Source organism: Salmo salar, chromosome ssa13 (genome assembly GCF_905237065.1).
Source record: "Salmo salar chromosome ssa13, Ssal_v3.1, whole genome shotgun sequence".
Classification (NCBI taxonomy): domain Eukaryota; kingdom Metazoa; phylum Chordata; class Actinopteri; order Salmoniformes; family Salmonidae; genus Salmo; species Salmo salar.
The window spans coordinates 64,628,546-64,653,053 of NC_059454.1; the positions used below are offsets into that span (position 1 = coordinate 64,628,546).

The 24,508-nt window shown below is 40.5% G+C and overlaps 1 protein-coding gene across 1 annotated transcript; it reads right to left on the reverse strand.

The window, feature by feature from the left end:
• Positions 1 to 345: 345 nt before the first annotated feature.
• On the reverse strand, positions 346 to 18,407 carry LOC100270810 (neutrophil cytosolic factor 1). The gene is made up of 11 exons (NM_001145422.1): positions 18,307 to 18,407; positions 17,933 to 18,013; positions 17,553 to 17,628; positions 13,762 to 13,927; positions 8,941 to 8,999; positions 8,402 to 8,524; positions 7,360 to 7,467; positions 5,389 to 5,506; positions 5,097 to 5,210; positions 3,302 to 3,477; positions 346 to 1,303 (listed from the first exon to the last, which is right to left on the reverse strand). The coding sequence occupies exons 1-11, from the start codon at positions 18,376 to 18,378 to the stop codon at positions 1,155 to 1,157; spliced, it is 1,242 nt and encodes a 413-aa protein (NP_001138894.1). The 5' UTR covers positions 18,379 to 18,407; the 3' UTR covers positions 346 to 1,154.
• Between the last annotated feature and the right edge of the window lie 6,101 nt (positions 18,408 to 24,508).

Below are 24,508 nucleotides of genomic sequence, written 5' to 3' on the forward strand. Positions count from 1 at the left end.
CTCGTTTGGGAGTTCTGCATCACTGGGCATCTCACTGCTGGGTTTCCCTTTGTAATCTGTTATTGTCTGCAAGCCCTGCTACATACGACAAGTGTCGGAGCCGGTGTAATAGGATTCCACCTTTCTCCTATATTTTCCTTTTGCATGTTTGATGTCTCATCGGAGGTTATAGTGGGCTTTCTTGTATGCGTCCATGTCTGCGTCCTGTTCTTTGTAAGCGGTAGCTCAAGCCTTTATCTCAGTGCGGATAGTGCCTGTAATCCATGGTTTTTGGTTTGGATGCATTCATATAGTCACTGTGGGGACATCGTCGATAACGATGAAATAGCAGACTGCACAAAATAATTTCGGGAAATATATTATTTATTTTGTAGGTTACAAATAGCTTATTTCAACAAACAAATAAAGAAGCTTATAGTCCAAAAACTGCATATGGCGTCGCGAACACATTTACTAACCACACACTTTATAAAAAAGTAACAGAGAAAATGGACACTTAAAAATGTGTAATACACCTGTGTCATTTTAGGGTAACTTATTGTATACTGAGCAAAAATACAAACACAACATGTAAAGTGCTGGTCACATGTTTCATGACCTTGTAACCATGCCAGCCCAGGACCTCCACATCTTCACCTGCGGGATTGTCTGAGACAAGTCACCCGGACAGCTGATGAAACTGAAGTGTATTTCTGTCTGTAATAAAGTCTTTTTGTGAGGAAAACTCATTCTCATTGGCTGGGCCAGGCTCCCTAGATTAGGGCCTGATGAATGTATTTAAATGAACTGATTTCATTCTATGAACTGTAACTCAGTAAAATCATTGAAATTGTTGCATTTATATTTTTGTTCAGTATACATAAAGAAAACAGATATGAAAATTCCCTCAAATAAAAGGTGACATTCTGTACTGTCGCCTCATATTTCTATAGCCAAATGAAATGTCCAAATAAATATGTAGAGGAGTGTACATTTACATTTCACAATTGTTTTACTTTCTCCAAGCAGTTAGTTAGTCCTAAGTGGTTACATTTAAAACACAATGCAAAGTGCCCTCTATGGTACACATGTTTGGCTTTATCTGCTGTTCAGTTTGTATTGCGCACATTAACCTATCTTTCCTTGCATTGCATTACTGACACAAAGTTTAATGCTCAGTTCGACTTGCGGACGCTGACTTTTTTGCAGGTGTTCTCCGTGCAGCGCTCCATGATGAGTTCAGGACTGGGCCGAGGGGGGATGAGGGGAGCCCCTTTCTTCAGCTCGCCCCCTGGACTAGAGCCTGCTGGCTTTGGGATGTTGTCTGAAAGTCAATCGGTAGAAAACTATGAAGGCCTTATTTTAGAAACGGTCGTTGAAATTGGTAAAAGGTTAAAAAATGTCATTATGAGAACTATAACAGTTGGACAATGGATGAAGATACTCCAAACCTTTGAATTCCCATCAGATGTTGATTGAATTATAGCACATACAACATTGTACTGGCAGAGACAAATAATTAAAGGGGTCTGAACTGGCTGATTTCGCCTTGGTTTTTCCGCCCTCCTCATTAAGAAATACAACTGAAAAGACAAGATTTGTGTCTTGGAGGTGTGCTTTGATGTGGGTGTGTTTCTTGTGGGGTTTTTTCTCACATGGAAGCATTCGTACATTCACTCTGGCAAAACTGTAACACAGTTAGTCACTCACCCGTCTATAACGTGAAAACAGTCTGCCAGGGAGAGTAAAGAGGTCAGAGTGATGTTCTCTCATTTGTGTCAAGAGGAAGCTAGCAAGCTAGCCAACTGTAGTCAATTAGCTGTAGCCCGTGTGTGACTCCGGCAAAATTTGTTTGATGTTGGATATCTCTATTGGGCTAACTTCATCACGGTCAGTGTGCGTTCCGAGCAGGTTCAGAGAGAGAATTTATGAATGATCACCCACGTGTTAAGCTGAAATTACATGGAGAGACGCCCGTCAACAGCGTGACATTTGTGTTTGAGAGTAGGGAGTGTCAATTCACATACGCTGTGTAGCGCATGCCAACTTAATTGCCATGAAAATCCATAATAAACAGTTGTATTTATGTTCACTATGTAGCCCCTGGGAATGATTGTTGTGTGTTCCTTTTGACTCACCTTAGGGAGCCACTGTACCTGCCTGGGCTAAAAAAAATGCGAAGAGAGTTGTAGCTAATAAATCCAAACAGATGGAAGTTGCTTTTATTTCAGCGCATTTAATTTCTTAACTGCTCATAAAACACTTGCCAAAATAGTTATTTAATCTCTTTTTGGTAATGTAAGTGTCGAGATGCTGCGTTAAATCCCCGACCAGGAGTTAGCGTTCTTATAGGGTAATGTGGGTCTACTGGGGTAGGGATGGAAAAAGTCTGCGATTTGCATCCATTCAAATTAGCCCAAGTTTGCCTTGTTCAATCTCGCTAATTCTCTTAAACTAAATACTGTGACTGTAGCTGGGAATGTTGTTTGAAATTTCCGATACAACATCATTTGGCTGATATCATTAACCTACTGCATGCCCCTTAAAAACGGCATCTATAAAACAAGATTGGTTGAATTCAGGTGAAGTTGAATTGTTAGATTGGTGCGTACCCCAGTCCCGTATGAGTAGTGTCCCCTTATAGATGTAACAGAAAACCATTGTATTCTATTAAGCCCATTTCAGTCATTACCGGAGTCTTTGAAAGGTCATTACAAACATTTTCGCGGTTGTAATGTTAACATAAAAAATGAATGGCACAAGTGAAAGTAGGAAAGAGTAACAAGAGTAAAATGAAAGCAATCAATCCAGTGAAATTTAAGTGACAAGTGGAATTTGCACCCCTCAAACAGGAAATTGTTTTCAGAAAAGGAGAAATCCTCAGGTGATCGGGGCATGCGCATTGCTGCTTTTATGGAGACGGCAAAATACAGCTTTGCTGTCTGATTGAAGGCCTTTTCTGTGGCAGCAAGTCATAGCCAATACTACCCCACCGGAGACCTGGCTTCAAATAGTATCTGTATTCTTTCAAACTCTTAGCAGTGTTTGCTTGAGCTCAATCAATCTATCAAATGTATTTTATAAAGCCCTTTTTACATCAGCAGTTGTCACTGCTGCTTTTACAGCTGAGCTGTAAAGGAGTGCCTGGAGCTGAGCTTGCCTGGAGTGCTACATAAATGGGGACTGAACTTTTGGGACTATTTCATTGGTTTCATTCTGCATTCCAGGCAAGCTCAATAAAGCTTTGAAAGAAAACAAATACAGCAATATTTGAACCGAGGTCTGCCCCAATAGGATTTCAAACGGTATAAAAATGGTGTACCTCCGTTCTTCCTCTCCTGCAGGGGAGACTGTGGGGCGTCATTAGAGGTCTTCCTGGGCTGATTGGGCCAGTCGCCTTTCTGCAGCAGGAAGCGGCGACTGTTCCTGCGGTACGTGTTCTGGCTGATGCCCTTGCGCCCTTTACCATGAATACTCTGGGCATTGCGGATTGTAGACCTGAAAGCCAAGAGGAGATATATGTCGAAAGAGGAAAAGAGAAGTTAAAACAAAACCATTAAAAAGTGTCAATATTTTATTTAACCATTATTTTGACAGGGAGTCAGTTCCAAGACCAAAGTCTCTTTTCCAGATATACCCTGTTTAGCACAACAATACATATAAAAATACAATATACACATTAAACTACGCATCCATATAAACATTGATATACACGTTATTATACACAACAATACATGAAAAGCAAAACACAATCATAAAAAACAGACATTCTTCAGTAAAAAGATCTGAAATGCCTTAGAGGTACCAATTCCTCCAATTTTAAAGTATATTGGAGATCATTCCACACGTAAGGTGCAAGAAACTAAAAGCAGATCTACCCAACTCAGTGGAAATCGAAGGTATCTCCAGAGTTAGCCCCTAAGACTGGGTCTGGTAGCTCATACGTCCAGCGAAGTAAAGTAAAAAATACTTTGAAGTACTAAAGTATTTTTTGGGGGGTGGGGGTATCTGTACTTTATTTATATTTTTGACTTTTACTTCCACATTCCTAAAGAAAATATGTACTTTTTTACTTCCATACATTTTCACTGACATCCAAAAGTACTCGTTACATTTCGAACGCTAAGGCAGGACAGCAATATGGTCCAATTCAAGCACCTATCAATATAACGCATCATCCCTACTGCCTCTGATCTGGTGGAATGTCCGCATATATTTTTTTTAACAATAAAAAATTGTGACGTCTGGCTTGCTTAATATAAGGAATTTGATGTAGAATGTTGTCACGGATCCCTCCAGAACTGTGTCATTACGCACACCTGGTCCCAATTCCCACTGATTGTAATTGTATAAATGTGCTCTTTGTTTCACCATTGGGCTGTCAATTATTGTTCCAAAGTCCGTTGATGCGTGTGAGTACCTGTGCAGTGTGTTTTGGCTTTCGTGCTATTGTGGATCGAGCAGATGAGTACGGGTCTCGTCCCGTGAGTTAATCATTGTGCGCATGTGTTATTTATGCTCTTTTGTTTTGGGTTTCTACCATGTGTTTTGTTACGTGTTTGTTTGGTCTTCGTCACCGTGCCTTTACACGGCACGCTGTAATTTGGGCTGAATAAAAAACCTTATTACGTATTCCTGCGCCTGTCTCCCGATCCTTCATGTCAACGTGACAAATGTACATTTACTCAAGTATGACAATTGAGTACTTTAATTTTAAACCAGATACATTTAGAGTTTTATTCAAGTAGTAATTTACTGGGAGACTTTTACTTGAGTCCTTACATACCTTACTTCAAGTTAATAATGCAGGAGGGCTTTATAAACAAGAGTGCAATGCATCAATCTATGAGACTTCAAAGAGGGCCAGCTTACTTTCTGATACGGAATGGTGATGTGTACTGAACCTATCGCCCGTAAAAAAGAGTAGTGCGCTATGATAACATTCGTCCAATGGCTTCAATACAATAAGAAGCCCATTTGAATTCTTAATTTCTTAACTCAGTTAAGACAAGGTACGAAAGACAAGGTCTTTGTCGGAGTTTCTATGCTTTTATAACTTTGTCTTTATCCATAGAGGATGTCATCCAAAATAAATGTCAGGAAGTTTGTAGGCCTACCGTCTGGGTGGTGGAGTCTGTCTTCTAGTCACATTCTCCTCCGACTCCATCTCCTTCTTCTCTCCAGTTTTGTGGAGAAACATGGAGGGGAAGTGACCTGTCTCCTCTCCTTTCCTATCCAAGACGAGATGCACCCAACAAGCACTTAGAAACACTGTGTGTGTGTGGCTATATGATACAACAGTAGCAAATATGTAAGCTACTACTGATCCACACAGCTGCCTACCTGTGGTCTGAACTTATTACAGAGATGAATAGAGAGCAGGGAAGAGTACAGAATCAGCCTACATACCTGACCACCCACCATCCATCCAGCAGCTTGTGAATGACCTCAATAGTTTCCCCAGTCTCAAGAGTTAACTCGTCATCTTGTGCTGCCTTGTATTCTTTGGTGGTGATATAGACTTCTCCTGTGGGGACAAACACACATTGGAATTATGAGCTCAAAGTCAAAGCCCTTTTGTACCACCTAGAGCAGTGGATCCCAATCCAACAAAAAAACAACCTCCAGCTGCGTACACCCTCTAGCACCAGAGTCAGCGCACTCTCAAATGTTTTTTTTTGCCATCATTGTAAGCCTGCCACACACACACACTATACCATATGTTTAATAAATGTAAGAATGAGTGTGAGTTTGTCACAACCTGGCTCGCGGGAAGTGACAAAGAGCTCTTATAGGACCAGGGCACAAATAATAATACATATTTCTTCTCTTTATTTAACCATCTTACATATAAAACCTTATTTGTTCATTGAAAATTGTGAATAACTCACCGCAGGTTAATGAGAAGGGTGTGCTTGAAATTATGCACATAACTCTGCAATGTTGGGTTGTATTGGAGAGAGTCTCAGTCTTAAATCATTCTCCACAATCTGTGCCTGTACTTAATTTTCATGCTAGTGAGGGCCGGGAATCCACTCTCACATCGGTAAGTGGTTGCAAAGGGCATCAGTGTCTTAACAGCGCGATTTGCCAAGGCATGATACTCTGAGTGCAGCCCAATCCAGAAATCTGGCAGTGGCTTCTGATTAAATGACATTTTCACAGAACCGCTTGTTGCAATTTCGATGAGGCTCTCTTGTTCAGATATCGATAAGTGGACTGGAGGCAGGGCATGAAAGGGATAAAGAATCCAGTTGTTTGTGTCATCGATTTCGGGAAAGTACCTACGTATTTGCGCATCCAACTTACTCAGATGCTTCGCTATATCACATTTGACATTGTCCGTAAGCTTGAGTTCATTTGCACACAAAAAAATCATACAATGATGGAAAGACCTGTCTGTTGTCCTTGTTAATGCAGACAGAGATGAGCTCCAACTTCTTAATCATAGCCTCAATTTTGTGCCGCACATTGAATATAGTTGCGGAGAGTCAGGCGAGAAAAATCACCCAGATAGGCTAGTTGTGTGAGAAACTAGTCAGCATGCAAGCGGTCAAACAAGTGAAAATTATGGTCAGTAAAGAAAACTTAAAGCTCGTCTCTCTATTAAAAAAAACATGTCAATACTTTGCCCCTTGATAACCAGCGCATTTCTGCATGTTATAAAAGCGTTACATGGTCGCTGCGCATATCATTGCACAGTGCAGAAAATACATTAGAGTTCAGGTGCCTTGCTTTAACAAAGTTAACCATTTTCACTGTAGTGCCCAAAATGTATTTCAAGCTGTCAGTCATTCCCTTGGCAGCAAGAGCCTCTTGGCAGTGTACCCAAGTGGCGTCAGGAGCAACTGCTTGCACGCGCGGTACCACTCCACTATGTCTCCCTGTTATGGCTTTTGCGCCATCAGTACAGATACCAACACGAGCAGCAGCTACAGAGAGTAACAGTTAATGTGATTGGATGTTAATTATTTGACTGGGCTACCTGTATTTGACAATGTGTTGTTATTTTGCTGAACACTGGATGGTTTCATTTTATTTTTGACAGTGAAAGTAGGCTAATCAGGACTGTTTGAAAATGTGAAGATATAAAAAAAAATTATGTGAATCACATTTTTATTTGGCGTAGCCCTGACGGCATTGCTTGGGAATACCTGACCAAGAGGAAAGGCTTCACTAGCTTCTCAAAGTTTGTTTAAAATTAGGTTAATATTATACAGACAGCCAACACAAAACCTAACAAACACATCACCTGTGACCTCACTGAAAATAGTGTCACATAGATATTAGATACAAATATAAATCAAAAATTTAGATTGGTTGCCACTAGCCTCCCTTGCTCTTATTTTAGTTAGAGCCCTAGCAGGTGGTGAGACTTGCCTGCATAGTTGGGATCAGCTTCTTCAGGCTCCTCTGGTCCATCAAGGGGCTCCAGGTAAGAGGCGGGCACCCAGCCCCGCTTGGTATCACACTGGCAGAACCACCAACCTGCCATGGTAGAGGGGTCAAAGGTCACGTGAGCGCTAAGCACAGAAACCATGACCATGTTCAGTAGGGCATGCAATGGTAAACATTTAAAAACGAAAATATGTGTTTCTTATTGGGTAGGAGGTATTCTCTCCCTTTTTCAGTCGGTTGTCTTTTGTTTCGTGCCTACTAAACAAGACCCAGAAGGAGCAGCAGTAGGTTCATCAGGAATACCTGAGGGATTACTAGGGCCTTTTCTCAATAGGATTTACTGAACTCCTCCGTCCTGTCGCCTCCTTTTGAAAAAGGTCAAAGGTAATCGAGGACAGGCAGCGAGGAGACGGAACTTGGCCGAAAATGCGCTTGTATGAAATTGGACTCCTTCTCCACTCGCGCGTCATCAGGCAAATTACACTTACAGGGGTGGACCCCAAAATAATCGTATAAAGTAATAAAAACGAATGAAGTTAGTTGTGCAACACATTTTATAGATAAAACAATAAGTATACTATTGTTTTTAAACGTGTGCATGCTTTTCTCTTCTGACAAAATAAAAACCGATTCAAAACTATTCCGCAAAGAACTCAGGTAGGGTGCACATGACTATCCTCAATGAAAGGTGGCTATCGAGGAGGGGAGGACACTAACAAATTGATGTCTCCTCGATCGCTTGACCACTTATCGGTTTCCGGGTCACGGAGAAGAGAAGGTGGAGGACAGACTTTTTCCCAAATGAGAAAAGGCCCATGTTGCATCCAGTTCACATTGTCACATGCACACTTTTGTGCCTATTATTTAATGGAAAATGTCAATTGTTCATGCTTGGTGTTGCCATCTAGTGTACACACTAGTGAATACACCACCCTGATATTAGAGCAACTGAATTTTAAGATGGCTTCTGCTCTGACTGGGACCAATCACTTGGTCAGTGATGTTGGGTCTTATTGTCACTCACCGTTTGGGCTTTTCTCCACAATCTCCACAAAGTCTCCAGTAAGAAGGTTGATCTCATACTTGGAGGTCTTGCTGTAGTCAGCGATCACCCTGTAGCTTTCCAATATGATGGGGCCAGAGATTTCTGATCAGATGACAAAAATGACAATGACAATCTGCAGTACCTACATCAATATTTGGACCTATAAATTAATTATGTGTAGCCATAGATTCTTGAAGAATATAACATATAAAGGCCTCATAAGCTTAGTTCAACTGACGTACCCCATCAGAACCCAAAATATAAGCTTGTTTTACTCCGGTCCTTGTATCCATAGCTCTGTATGAATTTGAGAGTCGTTACATTTCTCCAGCCCTATACCTCAGCTTTTTACTGAAACAGGGGCTTTGTTATTGCTTCAACTGCTGATTGCCACTTTAAATCACTATGGTAGATCTCTTTATAACAGGACTATAGCCCATATTCCCTCACAAGTTTGGCTGAAAAAGTGTTTCTATTAGTGGGTTTATAAAAGGGTAAAGACTAAGACAGGGTCTTACCAGAAGTGTTGCCTCTGGCCTTGTCCGTGGACATCACGATGTTGTCATTTCTTTTGAATCTACAGGGGAAACATGGAGAATTCACTCATTATTTTACACTGAGTGGACAAAACATCTTTCCATGACATAGACTGACCAGGTGAATCCAGGTGAAAGCTATGATCCCTTAGTAGTTGCCAGGCGCACTGGTTTCTTGTGTATCTCAAGAATGGTCCACCACCCAAAGGACATCCAGCCAACTTGACACAACTGTGGAAAACATAGTAGTCAACATGGGCCAGCATCCCTGTGGAACGCTTTCGACACCTTGTAGAGTCCATGCTCTGACAAATTGAGGCTGTTCTGACGGCAAAAGGGGGTGCAACTCAATATTAGGAAGGTGTTTCTAATGTTTTGTAAACTCAGTGTATATCAATCCAGAAGCAAAGGTAACACAAAGGCTGAGTTTCATTCCCTCGTTCATTTTCATTCAAGGATCTGATACAACTGGGTAGGTGTAAGCAATAACGCCACCTAGTTATCACCATATTGCTTTTCCCCCATCCAGTCCTATCAGATCTAGGAAAGGGAGTGAACGGGAGGAGAGGGAACATCTTCCTGGAACGTCTTCTTGGAATAAAACAGGGTACATTCCAATTCATTACCCTTCTCCAGAAGTGTGCACACTGTCCTCTTCCCCCGAATGCATTTAACCCATAAAGGGATATTTATACCCTACGGAGACGGACCCAACGGAGAGTGGCTCAGTGTTGCAATGTCATTTTTCATCACAAAAGGGCCAGATCCTTGTAGTGTGATCCGACATTCTATGTACTCCCGTGCCACATGAAATTGTAACATGCCGTATCATGTTACCAAAAGGTGCACGTTGGTCTAAAATAAGACTACACCCAGCGCACGCACCCGTGTAGATCTACACAGGTTAAGTGTGTGGAAACCTTAAAGTCGATTGACGCGCAGGCACATCACATGGTGATGTAATTTTAAATAGCTCCCTGTGTGTTTATGCTAGAGACTTACACCATACCCACACCGGCTGCGTGCGTGCGCTATCATGCGCAAATATATCGCCAAATGCGATCACGACACACAGGTTAAAATATCAAAACAAACTCTGAACCAATGATATTAATTTGGGGACAGATCAAAAAGATTTAACATTTATGGCAATTTAGCTAGCTAGCTTGCAGTTGCTAGCTAATTTGTCGTATTTAGCTAGCTTGCTGTCGCTAGCCAATTTGTCCTGGGATATAAATGTTGAGTTGTTCTTTTACCTGAAATGCACAAGGTCCTCTTCTCCGACAATTAATCCACACATAAAATGGTCAACCGAATAGTTTCTAGTCATCTCCCCTCCTTCCAGGCTTTTGTTCTTTATATGGCGATTGGCATAACTTTCATAGTATTACCATGACAACGACTTTCCTCAGTTCATCTTTCAATCACCCACGTGGGTATAACCAATGAGATGGCACATGGGTATCTGCTTCTATATACCAATGAGAAGATGGGAGAGGAAGGACTTGCAGCGCGTTCTGCGCCACAAATAGAAGCAATTTCTATTTTAGCGCTTGGCAACGCAGATGCGCCTTGGCGCGAGCGAGCAGTGTGGGTGCAATGATTGAATAACATGTATGTGTAAATTTATTTTGCAATGTGAGCGGTGTGGTCAGCATGTTACTGCTTCTTGTAGTGGCTGGATCTCAATACCCTCTTTTGGCTGATACAGTGAGGGAAAAAAGCATTTGATCCCCTGCTGATTTTGTACGTTTTCCCACTGACAAAGAAATGATCAGTCTATAATTTGAATGGTAGGTTTATTTGAACAGTGAGAGACAGAATAACAACAAAAAAATCCAGAAAAATCCATGTCAAAAATGTTATAAATTGATTTGCATTTTAATGAGGGAAATAAGTATTTGACCCCCTCTCAATCAGAAAGATTACTGGCTCCCAGGTGTCTTTTATACAGGTAACGAGCTGAGATTAGGAGCACACTCTTAAAGGGAGTGCTCCTAATCTCAGTTTGTTACCTGTAAAAAAGGCACCTGTCCACAGAAGCTATCAATCAATCAGATTCCAAACTCTCCACCATGGCCAAGACCACAGAGCTCTCCAAGGATGTCAGGTACAAGATTGTAGACCTACACAAGGCTGGAATGGGCTACAAGACCAACACCAAGCAGCTTGATGAGAAGGTGACAACAGTTGGTGCGATTATTCGCAAATGGAAGAAACACAAAAGAACTGTCATCTCACTCGGCCTGCGACTCCATGCAAGATCTCACCTCGTGGAGTTGCAATGATCATGAGAACGGTGAGGAATCAGCCCAGAACTACATGGGAGGATCTTGTCAATGATCTCAAGGCAGATGGGACCATAGTCACCAAGAAAACAATTGGTAACACACTACGCCGTGAAGGACTGAAATCCTGCAGCGCCCGCAAGGTCCCCCTGCTCAAGAAAGCACATATACATGCCCATCTGAAGTTTGCCAATGAACATCTGAATGATTCAGAGGACAACTGGGTGAAAGTGTTGTGGTCAGATGAGACCAAAATGGAGCTCTTTGGCATCTACTCACCTCGCCGTGTTTGGAGGAAGAGGAATGCTGCCTATGACCCCAAGAACACCATCCCCACCGTCAAACATGGAGGTGGAAACATTATGCTTTGGGGGTGTTTTTCTGCTAAGGGGACAGGACAACTTCACCGCATCAAAGTGACGATGGACGGGGCCATGTACCGTCAAATCTTGGGTGAGAACATCCTTCCCTCAGCCAGGGCATTGAAAATGGGTCGTGGATGGGTATTCCAGCATGACAATGACCCAAAACACACAGCCAAGGCAACAAAGGAGTGGCTCAAGAAGAAGCACATTAAGGTCCTGGAGTGGCTTAGCCAGTCTCCAGATCTTAATCCCATAGAAAATCTGTGGAGGGAGCTGAAGGTTCGAGTTGCCAAACGTCAGCCTCGAAACCTTAATGACTTGGAGAAGATCTGCAAAGAGGAGTGGGACAAAATCCCTCCTGAGATGTGTGCAAACCTGGTGGCCAACTACAAGAAACGTCTAACCTCTGTGATTGCCAACAAGGGTTTTGCCACCAAGTACTAAGTCATGTTTTGCAGAGGGGTCAAGTACTTATTTTCCTCATTAAAATGCAATTCAATTTATAACATTTTTGACATGCGTTTTTCTGGACTTTTTTGTTGTTATTCTGTCTCTCACTGTTCAAATAAACCTACCATTAAAATTATAGACTGATCATTTCTTTGTCAGTGGGCAAAAGTACAAAATCAGCAGGGGATCAAATACTTTTTTCCCTCACTGTATGAAGCTTGAGCCTGTCTCATAATATGGGGTTAGTGAAAGCGATGTTTTTTCTACACATGGGAGGATCTGGACAAGAAAAAGGCCACAAAATTGTCTGTAAAACCCAAACCATAAACTAATTAGTCAACAGATGGCACTCTCACGAACGTGACTGTCATTTGTCTTTCTCTACGACATCCACAAGCTTTATGGCAGTCGCCTGAAGTCTGTCGCGGATGTCCTAATTTCGAAGAGGTCTTCTCACAAAACTGACTGTCCAGATCAATGATTTATATATACACTAGATGACTCCATCTTTGCACTCCCCCACCATTGTAAAAAGGATTTGGGAAGCTATATAAATGTAAATTATTAATGTCTACATTACTATTCCAACATTTTTCAATTACAGACACCTTAATACATACTTTTAAATTATATTGTGAGCTAAACATAAAAATACAAATATTTTCCTTAATGTTACTGATCTCACCACAACAAAAATATATGTAATTCTTTCCTTGATACATTTAATTGAAATACTGTAGAATTCCATTCATTCCTATGGAGAACTACTCCTACTGGAGAGTGCCAATACGTCTGACCGATGGCTTCAAAGCCTCTCAATGGTCAATACATAGCATCAGCAATCCAGGGTTTATATACATCCAGACCGAGCCATGTGAGCTACAAACTAATAAGTCACCAATATCGAAACGGGAGACTCGATCACGATTCACGGAGGTGTTGCTCGTTTTGCTCTATGAGCCACACAAGCTTCAGGCGAGTCATCTGAATGTAACACAGTACTGGGCTGTAAAAATGGCACAATGTGCATAGGGTGTAAAAAGTGCCACGAATAAAGTGTCCAAACATGTGTCTAAATTGTTCTCTCAGATATAGGACAAACACTTCAAAACCTTATTCATTATGATAAAGTTTTTTGACTGTCTGTTTTGCCATGTACATGTTTTATTCAATGCATTTCTATGGGCTGTAGCAGTAAAGGCCAAATTCAATATTTAATTTTAAAAAAATTGACCTACAGGGATCCTAGAATCCATCCTAGAATCCAACAATTATACATGTTAGCTTAGTAGATGTTGTGATCTAAGGGCTTAGACCTACAGCATTGGATTGGTGCATATATGGCTGGAGGGAGTTTCCACCATGTTCCACACTCCAGTCCATTCCTTTTAAATCCATGTAGGGGAGTCTACGAGTGCACACTTCCCTGTGGCTCAGTTGGTAGAGCATGGTGTTTGCAATGCCAGCATGGTGTGTGCAACGCCAGGGTTGTGGGTTTGATTCCCACAGGGGGCCAGTACAAAAACAATGTAAAAAAAAAAAAAATGCATGAAATGAAAATGAAATGTATGTATTCACTACTGTAAGTCGCTCTGGATAAGAGCGTCTGCTAAATGACTAAAATGAGAAGGGTAAAGAGTCAAAATGTAGCCACAGTGTTTACAGATTAGTAGTGAGACATTGCTTGTTGTTGTATTTACGGCTGTTGAGCGGGTGGGTTCTCGTCCTCCGGTCGGACCTTGAAGAAGTTGCATACCAGCTGGCAGTGTGATATCTTGGGGGGCAGGTTGATGAGAGAGTGGCAGTATTCAGCCAGAGTGCTCTGCCTGGTCTCGGTGCTCTTTTGGCTGTCCAACCATTTTGGGGCTGAGGATAGGAGGGAAAAGGAAAATAAAAAAAATTGCTGGTCAATTAAAATGGAATATTCAAAATAGCACACTACAGTTTTGGATGTAAATGTTATATGTTTATCTCTGAAAAGGTGGACCTTTGCGTTGAACAAGGAACTAAACGCATATTGCAGTTTCCTCTTAATGTATTAAAGCTACTTGTAAAAACTTTCATATTTTACCTTTATTTAACTAGGCAAGTCAGTTAAGAACAAATTCTTATTTTCAATGACAGCCTAGGAACAGTGAGTTAACTGCCTTGTTCATGGGCGGAATGACAGATTTGTACCTTGTCAGCACAGGGATTTGAACTTGCAATCTTCCAGTTACTAGTCTAACACTCTAACCACTAGGCTACCTGCCACCCTAGGTAGTGCAAATGAGTGCAAATCAAATAGGATTTGGTGAAACAGAGTAGCTACTTACAAACCAGGGTTTGCTTTTCAATGTACTGACACTGAAATGAAACCTGTTTTGAAGCTGAAATCAGATCCTAATCCTACACCTTGTCATGCCCTGATCTGCTTCACCTGTCTTTGTGATTGTCTCCACCCACCTCTAGGTGTCACCCATCTTCTCCATTATCCCCTGGGTATTTAAATCTGTGTTTTCTGTCTGTCTGTGCCAGTTTGTATTGTATGTTCCAAGTCAACCAGCGTGGTCTTCCTGTGCTCCTGCCTTTTCTATTCTCTTTTGCTAGTTCTCCCGGTTTTGACCCTTGCCTGTTTTCTGGACTCTGTACCCGCCTGCCTGACCATTCTGCCTGCCCTGACCTCGAGCCTGCCTGCCACACTGTACCTCCTGGATTCTGAACTGGTTTTGACCTTTTGCCTGTCCACGACCATTCTCTTGCCTACCCCTTTTGGATTATTAATAAATATCAAAGACACAAACCATCTGCCTCCCGAGTCTGCATCTGGGTCTCGTCTTGTGCCCTTATACACCTTCCAAATTGGCCAAATCCAGTCAATACATGATATTGGTTAGAGTAAAATCTTCATAGGTATTCTTATTTTCTGGGGAAGATTCTGGTATTGCATAGTACTTTGAGGTTTGTTCACAACTTCTGCTTCCCCATGTTGTATCAACACAAGCTTAACCACTTGAGCCCTGTTGAGGGTACTTGTTGTGTTAGTTCAGTGGTTCCCAAACTTTTTACAGTCCCGTAACCCTACAAACATTCAACCTCCAGCTGCGTACCCTCTCTATGATCATGGTCAGCGCACTCTGAAATGTTGTTTTTTGCCATCATTATAAGCCTGCCACACACACACTATACGATACATTTATTAAACATAAGAATGAGTGTGAGTTTTTGTCGAAACCCAGCTCGTGGGAAGTGACAAAAAGCTCTTATAGGACCAGGGCACAAATAATAATATAACAATAATAAATAATTTTGCTCTTTATTTAACCATCTTACATATAAAATCTTATTTGTTCATCGAAAATTCTGAATAACTCGCCACAGGTTAATGAGAAGGGTGTGCTTGAAAGGATGCACATAACTGCAAAGTTGGGTTGTATTGGAGAGAGTCTCAGTCTTAAATCATTTTCCACACACAGTCTGTGCCTGTATTTAGTTTTCATGCTAGTGAGGGCTGAGAATCCACTCTCACATAGGTACGTGGTTGCAAAGGGCATCAGTGTCTTAACAGCGTGATTTGCCAAGGCAGGATACTCTGAGTGCAGCCCAATCCAGAAATCTGGCAGTGGCTTCTGATTAAATTACATTTTCACAGAACCGCTTGTTGTAAATTCGATGAGGCTCTCTTGTTCAAATATCGGTAAGTGGACTGGAGGCAGGGCATGAAAGGGATAAAGAATCCAGTTGTTTGTGTCATCGATTTCGGGAAAGTACCTGCGTATTTGCGCATCCAACTCACTCAGGTGCTTCGCTATATCACATTTGACATTGTCCGTAAGCTTGAGTTCATTTGCACACAAAAAATCATACAATGGAAAGACCTGTGTGTTGTCCTTGTTAATGCAGACAGAGTACAGCTCCAACTTCTTAATCATAGCCTCAATTTTGTGCCGCACATTGAATATAGTTGCGGAGAGTCCCTGTGATCCTAGATTCAGATCATCCAGGCAAGAAAAAACATCACCCAGATAGGCCAGTCGTGTGAGAAACTAGTCATCATGCAAGCGGTCAGACAAGTGAAAATTATGGTCAGTAAAGAAAAGTTCAAGCTCGTCTCTCAATTCCAAAAAACGTGTCAATACTTTTCCCCTTGATAACCACCACATTTCTATATGTTATGAAAGTGTTACATGGTCGCTGCCCATATCATTGCATAATGCAGAAAATACATGAGAGTTCAGGGGCCTTGCTTTAACAAAGTTAACAATTTTCACTGTAGTGTCCAAAATGTATTTCAAGCTGTCAGGCATTCCCTTGGCAGCAAGAGCCTCTCGTGAATGCTGCAGTGTAAGCAACTGCTTGCACGCGTGTTACCACCCCACGATGTCTCCCTGTCATGGCTTTTGCACCATCAGTACAGATACCAACATGAGCAGCAGCTACGTTTGGCTACATACAGACCGTTAGTGGAATTCCTGTGAGAGAGTAACGGTTAATGTGATTGAATGTTAATTATTTGACTAGGCTACCTGTATTTGACATTGTGTTCTTATTTCGCTGAACAATATATGGTTTCATTAATTTTGGCAGTGAAAGGAGGCGAGAGAAAAACTCACCCAGATGTATAGCCCCATTAGAAAATAAAAAAGGGACTGTTTGAAAATATAAAGATTTTTATTAAAAATGTTTAATTCAAAAATATGATTTAAATAATTTTCTTTTAAATGTGAATCACGTTTTTATTTGCCGTACCCCCGACGGCATTCCCCAGTTTGGGAATAACTGTGTTAGTTCATTTAGCTTTCGTACTAAATAATCACTAGTGGTCACAGCCTTTGGATTAAAAATATGCTGCCTTCAGTGAGAACTGAAAGTGCAAACTGTTTAACAAAAAGCAAAAGTGTAAAATATGTAATACACATACAGACAACAATTGAAGTTATTAATATACTATATAACTATTTAGACTGCATAAGAATAAGATACACTGTAATTTAAAGAATATATTTTTGATAAATAATTGATGCTGAAATTCAATTCTAGAAAAGAAAAGAAAAAATATATAAAATATATATAATCCATATACTATATATATTGAATCAGGTTATTTTCAAAAAATATTAAAATGAGACAGGATGTTATGGTTTACTGATTAGCATTTATACAAAAAAAGAGAAGTACATTTGTCACATCTGGATTGCAGCAGCAGGTGTTTCCTTATGCAAAGCATTGACTGACAACAAGCACTACCTAGTCTGTTCACCTAAGTGCATACAACACCTACACTTTTTTTGTTTTCAAATGTAGCATAGTAAATTGTCAAGAGATCAATACTTTCTTTATCCATGATTTTCCATCTAGGTGCTCAATGCCCTTTACATGGTAAGGTGGAAATTCACCTCATCCACCACCAATGTGGTGCACAGCAACCATTTGTGCCAGAACGCCAGAATGCTAACCACACAACAGTTATCATTGTGGAGAGGTAAGCCATAGAGCAGATACATGTCCTTACCTGGTAATGCAGGGATGATCCTGTCTTTCTTATCGATGTCACCAGCCTCAATTGGGAACATCTCCATTAGGGATTTCTATAACCCAGACACATTATCAACTAACTGCAGATCAGTGGGGGTAGTAGGGAGGCAGTTATTCATCATGGATTTCTATAGCCCAGGCAGGCAGGCCCCATATCAACTGGCTGCAGATCAGTGGGGCTAATAGTAAGGCAGGGATTTCACAGCCTTTATCTATATTACGAGCTTTCAGTTATTGAGGTAGCAATGAAATCCCTTCGCCTGCTATTTTCATACAGACAAACACTACACATACACAGTTGTCCAACCTTTCTACTTTTTGCCTGAAGGCTATTCAATTATGTGAGCAGAGACTCACATGAAATGTGTAGATCTCCGGATAGCCTCTATAGATCAACTTCTCAGACAGGTTGTTCCATTTCACCATCAGCATGTAGACCTTTGAGAAAGTAGTCAAAAAGATAAGTGAAGAACCATCAAATCCTTACAGCTATTTTGCAGGATTAAAATGGTATGAAAGCAATTTAATATTAACTAATAATCCTGGTCATTAAAGTTTTTTAAGCAATTGTCTTTACTATTAAGAAGAGACTCGGACTAATAAGCACTTTGAATAGAGAATCTCCATTGAGCATGACTAGGCTTAATCTATGTCTTGGAAAACAACCTCATGCATTAACCTCCACTGAACCATTTGGTATTTTGGTCAACAATGATCAAACTCAAACTCACATAGTGCTGACTGGGGAAGAAGCGTTTCTCAAAGCCCAGAAACTCGACATGCCTGACATAGGTTTCCTCCATTGTGAGATGCAGAAGAGTAATGATCAAGTCCACAAATGTGCCGAGTGAAAAGTGAAAAGGGAAGAGCTTTTATAGCAACAGTGTGCACTCAGAAAGCAGCCAGCCCCTGTAGTAGGAGGTCCCCAACAGATACCTTGGGTTCCTCACGTAGCTATCACTGGTCATTTAATGAGAAATGGAAACTTTGGTTGCATATAGATCCTTTCAATTGCATCATCCATGAGTTCATTGGGTCAATTCATAATTTCAGAGCTATTTCCTTTATGAATCATTTATGAGTTCAGAGTTCATTCAAAGGCCATCATCTCAAAGCTATTTCCTTTATTTAAGTTATAAAGCTGTCATAGTCAAGAATAGATACAGTGCATTTCACAACACTTTTTTTTTTATCTCACAGATAACATTTGATTCAAATAAATAAACAGATCACTAAGGGTTTTGTTGTTGTTGTTGTGGTTATCTGTATTCTCTGTAGAAAGTTACATGTTTCACTTATTGGGTTAATGATTCAGAAAGTATTCATACCCCTTGACTTATTCCACATTTTGTTGTGTTACAGCCTGAATTCAAAATGGATTAAATATATGTTTTTCTTACACATCTACACGCAATACCCCATAACAACAAAGTGAGAACATGTTTCACACTCCTGAGTCAATACTTTGAAGAAGCACCTTTGGCATCGATTACAGAGTCTTTCTGGGTAAGTCTCTAAGAGCTTTCCACAACTGCATTGTGCGACATCTGCTCATTATTATTTTCAAAATACTTCAAACTCTGTCAAATTGGTTGTTGATCATTGCTAGAGCATTTCCAGGTCTTGCCATAGATTTTCAAGTAGATTGAAGTCAAACTGTAACTCAGACGCTCAGGAACATTTACTGTCTTCTTGGTAAGCAACTCCAGTGTAGATTTGGCCTTGTGTTTTAGGTTATTGTCCTGCTAAAAGGTGAATTAATCTCCAAGTGTCTGGTGGAAAGCAGACTGAACAAAGTTTTCCTCTAGGATTTTGCCTGTTCTTAGCTCCATTCCGTAAAAATGTTTACCTGAAAAACTCCCCAGTCCGTAACGATTATAAGCAGACCCATACCATAACATGATGCAGCCACCACTATGCTTGAAAATATGGAGAGTGGTAGACAGTAATGTGTTGTATTGGATTTGCCCAAAACATAACACTTTGTATTCAGGAAAAAAATGTATTTGCTTTGCCACATTCTTTGCAGTATTACTTTAGTGCCTTGTTGCAAATAGGATGCATGTTTTGAAATATGTTTATTCTGTACAGGCTTCATTCTTTTCCCTTTGTCAATAAGATTAGTTTATTGGAGTAACTACAATGTTGTTGATCAAACCTCAGTTTTCTCCTATCACAGCCATTAAACTCCCATTAAATATTTAAAGTCACCATTGGCCTCATGGCAAAATCCCTGAGCGGTTTCCTTCCTCTCTGGCAACTGAGTTAAGAAGGATGTCTGTATCTTTTTAGTGACTGGGTGTATTGATACACCATCCAAAGTGTAATTAATAAGTTCAACATGCTCAAAGGGATGTTCAATGTTTTTTACCCATCTACCAATAGATCTGACGGACTCTCTAAACATGTTTGTAAATTATGTTAGTGTTTGAGTGTGCCCCTGGCTATCCGTCTGGTTTGCATAATATAAGGAATTAGAAATGGTTTATACTTTTACTTTTGATACTTAAGTACATTTTAGCAATTCCATTTACTTTTGATACTTAAGTATATTTAAAACCAAGCACGTTTAGACTTTTACTCAAGTAGTATTTTACTGGGTGACTTTTACTTGAGTCATTTTCTATTATGGTACATATCTTTACTTTTACTCAAGTATGACAATTTAGTACTTTTTCCACCACTGGTCATAGTAGCACTGAATGTACTTTTATTTTCCTCAATGTTGTTCATAGCAACCCCCTTACCACACAAATGTGAGGTTTCACCAGGAGTTTTGCAATGCAAAATGACAGCAAGGCTTGTGATTTCCAAAAGTTTAGTAATTTTATAAAAAAAGGAACAAAAAGTCTGTTTGGAAACCCAAACAAACTCCTAAATGGCTGTGTGCTTCCTCTTTCAAATATTAGTTGTTGATAAACTAGGTTGGATTTCTGTAGAGAGGGAAGAGACATCCACTCTCAGGATGAATGTGCAGTCCTGTCAGCATTGTTATCAGTAAATGAGACATTGAGAATTGGGTTTTGATACTTAATTTCACCAATCACAAATGAATTAACTGTAAACAAAAACTGTTTACACTTACAGGATGCAGCAGGATGTTTGGGCAATTAACTTATTTTGAAAGGGTGCTGCAAAACACACACACACACACACACACACACACACACACACACACACACACACACACACACACACACACACACACACACACACACACACACACACACACACACACACACACACACACACACACTAGCTGGTGAGCCAAATGGATACACTCAATGCAACCTCCTTCCTCTTTGAATTCATGTGATGCCCATGTTGAGAGAAGTCAATTGCAATACCATCCCCATCTCCCACCCCTATGAACCCATGGGCTACCCGTCACACAAATACTATGATACTATGAATTAGTCACCAGCAGTCCATAACACACAAAAGACAAAACTAAACAGCTTTGTTTGGTGTGAAATATCACATAATGGCCTATTAACAAATAATACAAATTAAAATAAAGAAAAATGAAGATCTATGGCAGCTGAACCAACATATAGTTGAATTTTTTTTGTGAGCTCCTATATGCAATTCATACTGACAACAAAGCAATCACAATAAAAATGTGTCTTTTTTAAGAATAGTGGAGTTACACTGGAAATAATATTGAATTTGTCATTGAATCTGAACTTCTATTCATGTGGGTTTAATCATACTGACTATGATTTAATTCAAAGTACAGACTTTGAACTTATCTTGTTGTGATTATCTTTAGGATAATAGACAGTCTCTAATCAGATAAATGGGATCTGTTTCAATAACAGAAGCTATGAATTAGGCTTAGAAACTGGAATGTAGGAGAAGTACAGCAATACACTGTATCTATGCTAATAAAAGTGTTTCTTCTTTCACAGTTTGAGACTGGAGTGGAGAAGAGCCCTTGTACATTTAGTAAAAAGATTGGTTAAAGCAAATTTTTCTGTCAAAACTCCCTTTGTGAGGGCAGTTTCTAAGAAGACACACCCACTAGAATGCCTCTAGGCCTACGCAAAAGATATTGCTGACTTTGTTCATTCAATCTTTTTTTTTTACACTTTCCGAAAGGTGGCAATTGACAACTACTTTTACAACAAATGCAGATTTTCAAAATCTAAATCCCAATCTTTAAATTAACAAAAGAAGATAAACACAAGAGACAAGTTACGTAACTTGTGAAAATATATTTCTAAATAAATGATGTATACAAATAAGTATAGTGCACAGGGCTGGCGTTATGGGCAGGCCTTAGGGGGCATGGTCTGCTCTACCGTACCTCCTTGCCCGTGTTAATAAAATATTTAAATGTTATTGACAATTTATTTGACCGAGACACGCGCCGACAGAAAGACGCATCAATCTCAGATAAAGCATCTGAGCGAGCGAAACAGCGCCCCTATGTCTCAGTATGTGTAGCCCATGTATCTCATACTGTCTGGTCAAAAAGAGTATGGCATGTCATACTCTTTTGGCCAGACAGCATCAGATACATGGGCTACATAGGGGTGCTGTTTGTTCGCTCAGATGCTTTCTCCGATGAGAAAGTTTCAGCCATGCGAATTGAAGGAGAGTTGTCTGGTACCAGAGATGTGGACTTGAGTCATATGACTTGGACTCGAGTCAGACTCGAGTCACAAATACGATGATTTTAAACTCGACTTGACAAAATCAGAAAAGACTTGCAACTCGACTTTGACACCAATAACTTGTGACTTAACTTGGACTTGAGCCTTTTGACTCGAACTGACATGATACCCAAATTTAAAAAATGATGCTATTAAAAAAAGTGTGCAGCGCATCAACTCTTCATTTAATGGATTACAGTTTGAATCGGACAGCAGCCAATCAAATTGTGCCAGCAGAGAAAAATTTGAGCGTGGCAGTGCAGAGGAACGTTGGTGGGTGAATTCAGTCGGAGCCCTTGGAAAGATGGATATAAATGGATGGATATAAATACTACGCTGTAGTCAACAAAAAACGGATTGCAACTTGCAAAAAAATTTAAATTACAGACGGAGGCGCACAACTTCCAACTTTGTTCGACATTTGAAGCTGCACAAAGAATGGTAAGTCGTGGCTAATATAGCCAACAGCTATATGTAAGTGTAGCATGTAGGCTAACGTAACGTTAAATCAATGAGCCTCCACACAGTCAGTCAGTGCGGGAACGTGATCATTGCACCCAAGATTGAGCTACAACTGGCTAGGCAGTTGGTAGCCTAAATCCTGCCTGATGTTACTGCTGTTCCTAAAACCATTGACATACGTTAGCCTACTGTAACCACACACAGAGAGGGTGTGTGTGTGTGTGTGTGTGTTAAGGTTGGGCGATTGTGTACAAGCCAGCCTCGATAGTCGATCGCTATGGGGACGGGGGTGGGCGGTGCGGTGGGCGGGGCGGTGCGGTGCTACTGCCGCCGCTCAATTATTTTTTGACAGACTTTTATCGAATTTGGTTGTTTGCAAATGCAATTCATCATAGGGCCCTGAGATAAGAGAAAATTCAACCGTTTATGCATCACACACACATCACATGCATCACACACACACGTAGTTTATCTCGTAGTTTATCTCCCATCTTTGGGATCTGTATTTTTTTCTTAGACATTCAGGCCGGTGTTCAAATTGTAGGCCTACTTGAAGTTCAGTAGCAGTTGTTTTGATGTACCTTTTAATAAATTATTGTAACTTTATGGCAGGATTGTTTTAGGTGTCTAGAGTATATCTGGAGAGAGAGCACTACAATATTTTGTTTTTGTTGTCATTGATGTGTCTTTCTCATGGCTACCTATGTATTTCAATGGAAATATTAAGTTTATTTGGAAAGTAATAAATATATTTTTAAAAGCATTCATGATTTGCGTAAATGTAATACACTAAGTATTACTCTTGTTAAAAATATGAAATGCTATTAAATTTGGTACAGAGCACATTATGACCTGTTTAGGACTCGAAACTGAAAGTTTAGGACTTGAGACTTGACTTGGGACTTGTCGGTCTTGACTTGGGACTTGACTTGGGACTTGAGTGCTAAGACTTGAGACTTACTAGTGACTTGTAAAACAATGACTTGGTCCCACCTCTGGCTGGTACACAGTGTACTGTTCGGATAAGTAAATTGAAATACATTTACCAAAATTGTATATTTACTCCTGTCTATATAGAAGTAAGTAAAATAGTTCAAAATACTTCACCAAAGAATCATTAGCTTGTTTACATTTTTTTGCTGTGAATTGTTTCAAATGACAAGTGCATATGCTTAAGCCTATTTGCGAAGCCAGTCATTTGGGCAGCATACGTGGCAATAGCCTAGCTGATTATTGAGTTGCGGCTGTCAGTGAAAAGCATCTAAAATATGTGTGAAGATAATACCTTGAGTATTGTCACGCCCTGATCTGTTTCACCTGCTCTTGTAATTGTCTCCACCCACCTCAAGGTGTTGCCCATCTTCCCCTGTATATTTATACCTGTTTTTTCTGTCTGTCTGTTGCCGTTTCGTCTTGTTTTTCAAATTTACCAGCGTTCGTCCTGTCAGCTCCTGTCTTTTCCCAGACTCTCTTTTTCTCGTCCACCTGGTTTTTGACCCTTGCCTGTCCTGACCCTGTACCCGCCCGCCTGTCCACTCTGCCCGACCCTGAGACTGCCTGCCGTCCTGTACCTTTGCTCCACTTCTGGATTACTGAACTCTGCCTGTCTCTGACCCTGAGCCTGTCTGCCGTCCTGTACCTTGGCTCCTACCCTGGATTATCGACCCCTGCCTGCCTTTACCTGTCGTTTGCCTGCCCCTGGGGTTACATTAAACATTGTTACTTCACACAGTCTGCACTTTGGTCTTACCTTGATTCCTGATAGTACGAACTGGCCATGACTGACCCAGCAGACCCGGGCCAGCTGCGCGAC